Source organism: Agrilus planipennis, unplaced genomic scaffold, assembly GCF_000699045.2.
Source record: "Agrilus planipennis isolate EAB-ADULT unplaced genomic scaffold, Apla_2.0 scaffold223, whole genome shotgun sequence".
Lineage (NCBI taxonomy): Eukaryota > Metazoa > Arthropoda > Insecta > Coleoptera > Buprestidae > Agrilus > Agrilus planipennis.
The window spans coordinates 279320-291991 of NW_020438932.1; the positions used below are offsets into that span (position 1 = coordinate 279320).

General features: G+C 35.8%; 1 protein-coding gene across 2 annotated transcripts in view; it reads right to left on the reverse strand.

Moving 5' to 3' along the window:
* Positions 1 to 3077: 3077 nt before the first annotated feature.
* Positions 3078 to 12672, reverse strand: part of LOC108742060 (zinc finger protein 502) — a 22589-nt gene continuing 12994 nt past the window's right edge. The window contains exons 2-3 of one of the 2 annotated variants that reach the window (XM_018477072.2): positions 5066 to 6034; positions 3078 to 4362 (exon numbers count right to left, since the gene is read on the reverse strand). In XM_018477072.2, the coding sequence (XP_018332574.1) occupies positions 3389 to 4362; positions 5066 to 6034 (1943 nt within the window). In that variant the 3' untranslated portion in view covers positions 3078 to 3388. The remainder of the gene's footprint in view (positions 4363 to 5065; positions 6035 to 12672) is intronic. The other variant, XM_018477073.2, reaches the window with a different exon arrangement.

Below are 12672 nucleotides of genomic sequence, written 5' to 3' on the forward strand. Positions count from 1 at the left end.
GCATGTATATATGTATAAGTACCACAAACTTAACACTAAAAAAAAAACAAGTTATAATTGGTCTTTCTTAATTAGAGCATTTACTTGATGAATAACTATTGTTCGCTAATATCACGTAAAAACTTGAGTTTTCGCACTTCTGCGCATGTTTGAATGACATTTCCGCCAATAGAAACAGAAGAAACGAAAGCTTGAGGTTTGCGCAACGGCAGTATCAAGCTTTTTGGTTTGGAAAGCGCTTGCGCACGAATATTCGGATATATAAGTGTGCGCGAGCGCTCTTCAAAGTCAGTTGGGTTCTCTTGCTCTCACGACTGACTACTTAATAATTAATGAATCCTTCGTGCAGGATGCAATGTGTAACATCCGTTTCATGCTAAAGGTCTTGGGTACTTACACCAAAAATTCTTATTATTTCCAATTTTGATTTAAAGTTGCACTTACTTAAGTTTCTTCATTTTTCCTTTTCAAATCAACAAGAAATAACGTATTAAAAATATGTGGGTAATACCATCGAAATGAATGATACAACGACGATGAAGTTTTTTTTTTTTTAAAGATAATTAACAATATTAACAACATCGTAAAACAAATATCACGAAAGCCCAATCCTGGGAAATAACATCTATGAATGTATGTAGTTATTACACGTTTAGAGCATAGATGTCGTTATTATTTTCAGAGTATGTATTCGATATACAACGATAAATTAATCACTCAAACAAGTACGAAATTCAATATAATAATGACAATAATAATAATAATGCGATGAAAACACTCAATAGTACCTATATTTATAATAATTATATAATATGTAAATGCTATCACGGTTTAAGTCTTGCATGAAACTCGATTTTTCTTATGTTTTGATTAATCATTTCAGGATCACTTTCGTGCATAATCGTATACATTTTATTATTCGTCCTGAAACATATTGAGTTTTAAAATAACCATAACAGTACACCTATTTTTCGACAGTAGAAAATATAATTATGTAAGATGATAGATTCTAAATTATTTATTATTCTGTTTTTTCCAGCTCCTTCTTTCTCATTCGCTATCGTATTTTAAAATATCAGTCAACATACATCGGGAATGCTTACGATTAATATACTGCAATAAACAGTCTCTCATCTCATCACTTTTATCTTGCGATAGTCACTTTTTTTTCCATCGTCAGTTAAAAATATGGCGCCATATTCCTGCCTATTGCTACTAAAACTAAAATATTTAACGGATAGAAAGAATTACGGTCACCCACGCGTATGTGACCACTTATCGAATTTAAAACATTTACATGTACCATTGGAGCCGTCGAAAACTCGTATGTTTTCACTGGGGAATTCCCCGTTAATTGATTTTACTATATTACAAGGGATACTGAAACAATTTAAATCAATTTTGGATCAGAAAACCTAACCTAACCCGAAAATACGTGTCTGAGACGCCATATGTCTACCTGATTTTATTGTTTGCTAAAAATATAAAAAAAGTGACGAACACTGATAAAATAACGTAAATACCTCGGCAGAGATCAAATGAAAAAAGTTCCTGTTCATCGTAATCCTCAATAAATCTTAAATTTATTATAAGTCAGTCTTTTGAAATCCGTCTAACAACTACAAAGTCGTGAGCTATGCAGATGGGTGCTACTACTGTCGTTAATATAGGTGAACATCCTTATTTATTCCCGCATTTTAATTAATAAAACACCTGTGAAGCTATGATGCACGGGCATTAGTTTTTATGCGTATATAAAAGGAAAAAACAAAAGGTAGTTTAAAAATAATTGGCGATAAATTCAGTCGTTCGGTTTTTATATATGTGTATGTATATACTGCAGTTTTCAAAAAATAAGTTAAGTTTATAATTCACACGTTAAAAATTCGAAATTCATAACCAGTATGTATAAAATATCCTACAAAGCCTTAAACAAACGATAAGAAACCGTTTTACATATAAAAAAAAACGACGTAACTGTCGTGCCGAGGTCTTATTAGAGATCGAACCATTAGACAGGAAGTTTTGCATTTTATTTACCCCCTTCTTTGGTCCGAAATAATTAATATAAAAAATTATTATATGTTCAATTCTTATACTTGAAATGTGGTCTTAGGCCTTCTGGCTAACCGCGATCAAAAATATTTACGAACATATATTAAAAATACCGTTGGAATGAGGAGATATTAGCAGGAGTAGGAGAACAGAGGACATACGCATCTAACGAGTCTTCGGGCTAAAGATGATGATGACATTAAAGAACTATAAAGATTAGAAAATACCACAAATGGCGCAGTAAACGCCATCTGTAGCACGATGCTACATTTTAGAATATGAAGATTACAATATAAAGATTTGTGACGAAAACTAGAACATGTCACCAATTTTAGATATCTACGAAGTTAGAAACATTCGATATGGACTTAATAGAAAAGACCCGAATCAAGTGCTTTCACCTTCCATAATTATGATTTTTATCCAAAACATTTAAAATTTTTTTGGTATCAAAATTCCCTGATAGTTTCCAAATTTTGCTGATAATTCCACATCGGATTACATCACAACATAAATATAAAAAAAACTACCCTCAAAAAAGACCAAACTTTCGAATTCAACAGAGAGTAAGTTTTTGAGGGACCAGATGGCAACTGCTCATTTGTCGCCCCTTAATAAATCCACCCCTATAAAGGAATGAGTCCATCCCTACTTATTAGCCAGTAAAAATATGTTTTATTCAGTTAGCTATTACCTGTAACCCATAAGAATCGGACATAGACCGTTATCTCGATACCAGCGGTTTATACGAGTTAAACTCATCGACTACTAACACTAGATCCAATGGTAGTAAAGGAATTAGATAATGCTGAAGGGGATTTAAAGCTGTTCAGCAGAAACTTCCGTACTAATAGCACTTCGCGATAAGACCACGGGTGATTCTAATTATTAGTCACGGTTTTATAAAAAAAAAAACAACTACTACCTCGGGAGATCACAAAATCATTAATTTAAACTATCTACAACAGTTAATAATGTACCTATTAAATTGTTAGGGGTATTGCCACTAAACGAACAGGGTGTACGTACGATCTGCATTATATTTAAAATACTTTTCTCAATTTACATACATAAAAATTATGTAACGATCTTTAGAGCCATTATTTAGCGTGTTTCTTCGCGGTTAAAGCCTTATTTTTGTTTCTATTTTCCAAAAGGAAACAAACAAACCACGCATGGTTTCAGCACCGTATAAAAATCACTCTCGAAAAGTTCTCCTATAACTAACTAATCCCTTAAATTACATCAATTAAGTAACAATTATCCCAAAAGTTGTGAGCGCACTGGCATTCTGTCACCCAATCGTGGGTCCAAGTTGCCAGCTGGCCGCTAGTCACTGGGCCGATAGACCGCTCGGGGGCTTGTACTCCACGTTACTCCCGGGAAACTGGGCCACGCTGCTCGGGGTGTTGAACGTGGGCGCGTAGCATTGGGGGAAGTAAAGTTCCGGTTTCACTACACTAGTGGGGGTCAGTCCACGCGGTAGAATGCCATTGGTACCCTGTTTGCCTTCCGATCCTGTCGAATTCCGTCGCGTTTTCGCCGCGTTCGGATTCATGTGGTTGTCTATGTGTTTTTTGACTTCCGCCTCCGCAGCGAATCGCCTTCTGCAGTTCGGCATTGGACAGCAGAACGGCCTGTCGCCCTGGTGGGTTCGCGTGTGTTGGTCGAGGATGGCCTTTTGTCTGAAGTCCTTGCCACACTGTGTACACTTGTACGGTTTTTCGCCCGTGTGAATCCTCAGATGTTGGTTTAAGATCGTTCGTTGTCTAAAATTACGGCCGCAATAGACACAACCGTAAGGTTTCTCGTTAGTGTGGATTCGTAGATGTTGAGTCAAGTGGGACTGCTGTCGGAACCGCTTCCCACATTCCGGACACGGATACGGCCGGGACTCGATATGTATGCAGCCGTGTTGCAGAAGAGTCGATTTTTGCTTGAACTCTTTCTGGCAAATCGGACACCTCACGTACAAAGGCATTCCTGCCGACCTACCGTGTTGAATCACATCGGACAGTGTTGATTTTCCCGTTTGACTCTGTTTGAGATATTGCAAAGTCCCGAAGTTCGTGCCGGGGCCGAAAACGGAATGGTTCAAACCTTTCGCGTCCTTAAAGTACGATTGATATTGGAGATTACCTGTTGGATTGCTCGGTGAAAAACAGCCTGTTCGATCTTGTTGTTGCGTTTCACCGTCACCGTATGTCGATGCGACTTCTTCCTTACCTTCGTCTGGAGGAAATGGAACATCCTGGGGCCATAACGTTGGATTAATGCCGTTTTTGAACACCAGGTGTGGACTGACATCTAAATGACAAAAGAGAAAGGCTATTCAAATAGTTATTCCAATCGGGTTATTCAATAGTAATTGAAAAACTAAATAGCAAGCCTAATTAATTTCAAATTGTTTTTAATATAACTACAGTAATTAATTGCCTCCTGCGGTGAAAGAAAACATGCATATGCTACAGTAATTTGGAGATCGTAGATATCTGAAAATTTGCTTGTAAATGGTAAATTCTATCCTAAATGCATCTATGAGGATGAATAGCTTCTGATGTAATGATCTCACGAGAATAGTGGAACAGAAGAAATTGGATATGGATGTTTTTTTTGATATTCAAGGAATCTCAAGAAGCAAAATTTGGTGAAGAGGTTAATACCACAAAAGAGTGTCCGAGTTTCTACTGTATGTTTTTGAATTTCTCCTTGATCTTCGATTTTTAGAACTTCAGTGGTCTAATGATATACCTTCTGTTGGGAACATTCAAAAGCCTAAAGTTGAAAGTTAATAATTTTGTTGTCAAGCGTGAGTTGTCGATACATTTAGGATAGTATAAGCTTGAGTGATTGTAGTATTCAAATGAATTTTCTGAGCCAGCGGGTCAGATAAAAGAAATTAATGTCTAGGAAGGTATGCAATGAGAGGAGGGAATGCGTTTCAACACCAGCGGCCCGTAAAGACAGACACGGGCAGTAGGGGTCGAAACAGTAAATCTGAGGCGCTCGCCTTGATGTGTGCGGACGTGCTGATTGAGGATGGCCTTCTGGCGGAAATGCTTCCCGCACTCTGGGCATTCGTATGGCTTCTCACCGGAGTGAATGCGCAGGTGCTGATTCAGGATCGCCCTCTGGCGGAAAGTTCTTTCGCAGTACACGCATGCGTATGGTTTCTCGTTAGCGTGGATCCTCAAATGTTGAGTCAAGTGGGACTGTTGCCGAAACCTCTTCCCACATTCTGGACACCCATACGGTCGACTGTCGGTATGGATCCGCTCGTGCTGCAGAAGCGTCGATTTTTGTTTAAAGTCCTTGCCACATGTCAAACACTTGAACAATCGTAACTCGCCATTCAACGGATTCTTGGCCTGCTTCATGCTGGCCTGTTGCTGGTGCATGACATCGGGCAACGTCGCCGACCTTAAATCTTGCATGGTACTCGCGTATTGGTCCAGTTGCCCCGCGGCGTCGTGTCCCAACGAGCTCAACATCATGCCGGGCTGCTTTAAATAATGCAGGGCAGAGAAGCTTCCGGCTCCCAGCATGTGCGGTGGAACAGGAGGTGGAGCGGCAGGTGGTGGAGGTCGTGGGTACTGCTGATAAGGTTGTTGCGTCGTCTGTTGTTGGGTTGCTTGCTGTTGAGCAGTTTGTTGCGGGGGCGGAGGTTGTATGTCAGTGGGGAAGCACTGAGAAGCCGGACGAGGTTCCAGGTCCAAGCTCGGTTGTTCGGCAGGAAGATCGTTTTCGCGTGGTTCGGCCTGCGTTGCCGAATAAGGCGACGGTGCGGGAGATGGGAGACTCTGGTCGCGGGCTTGTACGGAATCCGCTTCCACGCCAAGTGGCACGGAGGGTGGACACGTTTGTTGAGGGCTCCCCGCTCCAGATGAATTTTGCTGAGCGGAGAGGTAATCTTGCGGACCCCATTGAGCCTGTGTTCGATCCATGCCATCTTTGTAAAGGACATATGGTGCTCCTGTATCTGGAACAAGTAGTTACATTGAAATATTACATTAGGTATCCAAAATAATGGTTGAAAATGAGAGTAGAGAGAGAGAGTACGCTATCTGTAGTCATTAGATAGTTTACTCGACTCCATTTCCCAAAAACAATTTTACTGGTAATTTCTTGTCTCTCAGTTACAATTTTATGTTGTTCAACCTGGCAACAAAATGTTATTCATCATTCCTTATATATTATCTCTTTTTGGTAGTTTATTTGTCCATTCGCTCATGGATTAGTTTCTAGAGAAAGCGGCAAGACTTTTTGTGCTTCCTATCGTCTACAAGTTGTTACATATTACCAATCTCCCGCTGTTATAGTATCCTACTGCAGATATTTTATTAATATTAAACAGTGACGGATCAGGTTTTTATTAGCTCTCCTCTACAGGATACCACCCGTCAATTAAGTATTAGTTATATAAAGCATCCAGTTGCAAGCTTATCGCCTAAACAAGCGGCAATGTTTTCTTTTATGAATTTTTAATAGGCCTATTAATACATCAATACAAAAAAAGGAAAAGTAATATTAATTGATTAGTTGTAAAAAGCTACTCGAATAGGGATACGTATACTGAACGATTCACAGAAGATCCTGAAAAATCACATTTGATCAAGAAGGATTCTAAGTAAAAACAATACTTGCTGCTCATCAGTTACTGTTCTTTCAATAGTTTTGCGCATCAAATGGCTTTTTAGTGCCTTTTTTATCGTTTGTGGGCCTCATGTAGTAAAAGACGATCATGGATCTTATGAGATAAACGTAACAAATGTGCTTCTGGGAGTATGAAGAAGTGGGCAATCCCATCATTTACCTTATGGGTGTTCAATTGGATAAACAACGAATATAGTAATTCTTCTTAGACAAACCATCTGATGTTAGAGCTGCACTGAACACCAACCGGTATACCTGACTTTAAAAACAGGTATAAGAAGATAGTTGCATTGAATCCGGAGCAGAAATGTAATGCTTTAGACATATTTGGGCCCAATTAGGCAGTAGTACCGTGGAGTCCATACTCAGAGTCCATGATGTTTGACTCTGATCAAATTATCTGGTTTTGGCCGGGTGAGAAATGTAATCCCTTCCAACATTTGAGCTTAATCAGACAAAACTATTTTGTCCAATGGGGACTACCATGTGTGATCGTGGAGGGTATCATCATTAAGAGCAGATCAGACTTAAAAAGGCATACGATTAATACGATAAAGTAGGATATCCATATCAGAGTCACATCAGATTTAATAGGGCGTGCCGAAATAGGGTTTAGGTAGGATATCGACAACAGGGCGAACCTGTCTAAACAGAGCATAGGATTCAGATAGAGTATCACCATCAGGGCTTCATCAGGTGAAATAAGGCATGCCGTAAAAGAAGTTAGATAGGGTACTACCATTAGGGATTCAACAGTATTAACAGGGCATGCCATCAAAGGATAGAAATAGGGAATCCATATCAAACCCCAGTCAATCTAAATAGGGCATGCTTTAACAGGGTTCAAGTAGGATATCGACCTCAAGGCAATATAGGGCTGCAAAGGACATACACAACGGGTTCGAATAGGGAATAGGTATCACCAATAGCTGAACCCTTTACGACATGTCCTATTTAGACTGATATGGTCGTAATGTTGATTCCCTACCCTTATACTTTTATATGCCCTCTTGAGACACGGTATGTCCTATTTGGACTGACCTGGTCCTAATGATCATACCCTATCTGAATCCTTTTAAGCCATGTCCTACTGGGACACTCTGTATACGTTTGCACTACAGTGAAGTGTAATTAATGTCTAATGGCATAGTTACATCATTAATGCCTATTTTTTTAACGCTTGCAGAAACTTTTGTTTTCCACCATCTGTCTGCGTTATTCTCGAAAACTAATTTGCGGATTTATAATAAACTTTCCTCGCGCTAATCCCAAAAACTTAGGACAGAAACTTTAGTCCACTTTTGCCCAGAGTTTGCAGCGTTTAAAATGAAAAAAAAGGATTTTATCGTTGAAACTGTCTAACCCGTTACAAGTTACAGACAAACATTTTTATTTTACTCCTGATGTATTATTGTCTTTGTTAGCGGTACTTCAATTTTATAGTTTAATATTAAACTGTCGTAGAAAACCTTACTTATTACAATCAAAAAGTTCTATTACTAGATCTACTGTAGTAGGAATGAAATATTAACCCTATAATGAGTTTATGTACNTATTTAATTTGTTGTATTTATTAATATAAACACTTTCAGCTAGATTTAATTTATGGCTTTTTGGTAATTCTTTTAAAATATGTAAAATCAGCTTTCCCATTAGTATAACTCCTCCTGTGTTCTGCAATCCTTTGATTGAAAGATCACCCAGTTTGTCCAACATAGACTTAATTACAATCCCGACATTCCAATAAATAATTTATCAGTTTTATCTTTATTAGAACGATTTAGGAAATAAAATCTCAAAAAATCAACTTTTTATTTGGTTGGGGTCAAAATCAGGAGTTTATTTATTGGAATTTGGGGATCGTAATCAAGTCTATGTTGGACAAACTGGAAGATCCTTCAATCAAAGGATTACAGAACACAGAAGAAGCTATAGTATGCAGAACACTTATTAAAGGAAAAATACACTTTTAATGGTAATTTTCAAATTTTAAAAGAATTACCAAGAAGTCATAAATTAAACCTAGCTGAAAGTCTTTATATTAATAAATACAATAAATTAACTATTTTACTAAACGATCAAATTGATGTAAATAGTTCTTCATTATTAAATTTAAATTTGTCTTCAAAAATTTAGTGTCTTACTTTATCCCTCCCATTCGTTTTTCCAACCCCATAAAATTTATAAACTTTTAATATTTATAATAATAATACTCAGAATACCTGAAGCAGCCAATGTTATGGCAAAACAATCGTTTTAAACAATTAATGCATATTTTTGAATCTTTACTTTCGTTTCCTTTAATTGGTTTCAACATGTAAAACCTTCTACCATCAATTAGTTATTAAAATAATTACTCTATAACAGAAAATAAGTCTGAAAATTCAGAGAAAAGCCAATGCGTACTTACTAGTCGGCACAACTGATATGAGCAAAGACAGACCATTGCTCCGTTCAGCCTTTAACATTACATTAGTAACGGGGACACTGTATTTCGAGCGTCTTCAATGCAACATAATACCTAATAACGGAGCAAGTCTTTTAGTTTGCTCAAGTAATTCCGTCGTTGTTTTAGTGGATAATGCGTTAATGTATGATGAAAAAATTAGAGTGAACAATCTTAAACGGTCAATGTCTCTGTTACATTAAGAAAATAAACAATCGTAGCAGTAATTAATGGAGGATGAGGAGGGAATAAAAATCTGATTTAACAAGTACATTTATATTTTCTTCATTATGCATTACAAAGAGAATCAGTTCATATAATTCTATTAGAATATATTTAAAATATAAACAATTCCGGTATCTATTATTTACAGTACGATTTGTACTTTTGAGCAAATGTGTGTATTGCATTGTGGCGTGTTAAAAAAATCTTGACTATTGTACATTATTGGCTGAGCATTAGTAACTATTACGAAGTAATGGCGATTATTGAGGTTGCTGAGTTATTGAAATGATTCTCTCGAACAATCTGGACGAAAATATCCAAAATTTTTTTTTTTATACACAGACGCAAGATTGTCTCACAAAGTAAATAATGTGTGTCAAACGTCAAAATGTTTCGATGTACATATATGTAAAGAATTAAAAAAAAAAATGTAAAACAAAGGATAGTCAAATAACAAACCCTGTCCAATAATATCCCAGTCTTCTCTTTTGTTTTGCTTATCTGCTGTAGTTATGTTTCAATTTTGTGTTGAAAAACAATAATTAGAAGAAACTGTCACATATGGCACTTTCTATAAAGGAATAATCATTAATATGCTTACATTGTAAATATCGTACAAACGAATCACTACTTGCTATGTATATACTTTTCACAAACACTTAAGATCTTTTCAATATGAAATTGACAAAAATACCAAGTACTTAAGATAAAAGAAATCACATAAGAAAACAACTGCAACAATTTTTTTATACCAAAACTATTTTCATGTAATTTATCATAAAGAATCCATTTCATATTCAAAAAAGAAAACAAACAAAAATCCTAAATCTTTCCTATTTCTTAATAATTTCGAATTATTTCGAATTAAATATGAGACATTAACATTTTCCTTTAAATAAATTACCTCTACATATAAAAATTGCACTTCTAGATACATTTTTTGCGTTGTACCCTCAACTTTTTGCATGTATATATGTATAAGTACCACAAACTTAACACTAAAAAAAAAACAAGTTATAATTGGTCTTTCTTAATTAGAGCATTTACTTGATGAATAACTATTGTTCGCTAATATCACGTAAAAACTTGAGTTTTCGCACTTCTGCGCATGTTTGAATGACATTTCCGCCAATAGAAACAGAAGAAACGAAAGCTTGAGGTTTGCGCAACGGCAGTATCAAGCTTTTTGGTTTGGAAAGCGCTTGCGCACGAATATTCGGATATATAAGTGTGCGCGAGCGCTCTTCAAAGTCAGTTGGGTTCTCTTGCTCTCACGACTGACTACTTAATAATTAATGAATCCTTCGTGCAGGATGCAATGTGTAACATCCGTTTCATGCTAAAGGTCTTGGGTACTTACACCAAAAATTCTTATTATTTCCAATTTTGATTTAAAGTTGCACTTACTTAAGTTTCTTCATTTTTCCTTTTCAAATCAACAAGAAATAACGTATTAAAAATATGTGGGTAATACCATCGAAATGAATGATACAACGACGATGAAGTTTTTTTTTTTTTAAAGATAATTAACAATATTAACAACATCGTAAAACAAATATCACGAAAGCCCAATCCTGGGAAATAACATCTATGAATGTATGTAGTTATTACACGTTTAGAGCATAGATGTCGTTATTATTTTCAGAGTATGTATTCGATATACAACGATAAATTAATCACTCACACAAGTACGAAATTCAATATAATAATGACAATAATAATAATAATGCGATGAAAACACTCAATAGTACCTATATTTATAATAATTATATAATATGTAAATGCTATCACGGTTTAAGTCTTGCATGAAACTCGATTTTTCTTATGTTTTGATTAATCATTTCAGGATCACTTTCGTGCATAATCGTATACATTTTATTATTCGTCCTGAAACATATTGAGTTTTAAAATAACCATAACAGTACACCTATTTTTCGACAGTAGAAAATATAATTATGTAAGATGATAGATTCTAAATTATTTATTATTCTGTTTTTTCCAGCTCCTTCTTTCTCATTCGCTATCGTATTTTAAAATATCAGTCAACATACATCGGGAATGCTTACGATTAATATACTGCAATAAACAGTCTCTCATCTCATCACTTTTATCTTGCGATAGTCACTTTTTTTTCCATCGTCAGTTAAAAATATGGCGCCATATTCCTGCCTATTGCTACTAAAACTAAAATATTTAACGGATAGAAAGAATTACGGTCACCCACGCGTATGTGACCACTTATCGAATTTAAAACATTTACATGTACCATTGGAGCCGTCGAAAACTCGTATGTTTTCACTGGGGAATTCCCCGTTAATTGATTTTACTATATTACAAGGGATACTGAAACAATTTAAATCAATTTTGGATCAGAAAACCTAACCTAACCCGAAAATACGTGTCTGAGACGCCATATGTCTACCTGATTTTATTGTTTGCTAAAAATATAAAAAAAGTGACGAACACTGATAAAATAACGTAAATACCTCGGCAGAGATCAAATGAAAAAAGTTCCTGTTCATCGTAATCCTCAATAAATCTTAAATTTATTATAAGTCAGTCTTTTGAAATCCGTCTAACAACTACAAAGTCGTGAGCTATGCAGATGGGTGCTACTACTGTCGTTAATATAGGTGAACATCCTTATTTATTCCCGCATTTTAATTAATAAAACACCTGTGAAGCTATGATGCACGGGCATTAGTTTTTATGCGTATATAAAAGGAAAAAACAAAAGGTAGTTTAAAAATAATTGGCGATAAATTCAGTCGTTCGGTTTTTATATATGTGTATGTATATACTGCAGTTTTCAAAAAATAAGTTAAGTTTATAATTCACACGTTAAAAATTCGAAATTCATAACCAGTATGTATAAAATATCCTACAAAGCCTTAAACAAACGATAAGAAACCGTTTTACATATAAAAAAAAACGACGTAACTGTCGTGCCGAGGTCTTATTAGAGATCGAACCATTAGACAGGAAGTTTTGCATTTTATTTACCCCCTTCTTTGGTCCGAAATAATTAATATAAAAAATTATTATATGTTCAATTCTTATACTTGAAATGTGGTCTTAGGCCTTCTGGCTAACCGCGATCAAAAATATTTACGAACATATATTAAAAATACCGTTGGAATGAGGAGATATTAGCAGGAGTAGGAGAACAGAGGACATACGCATCTAACGAGTCTTCGGGCTAAAGATGATGATGACATTAAAGAACTATAAAGATTAGAAAATACCACAAATGGCGCAGTAAACGCCATCTGTAGCACGATGCTACATTTTAG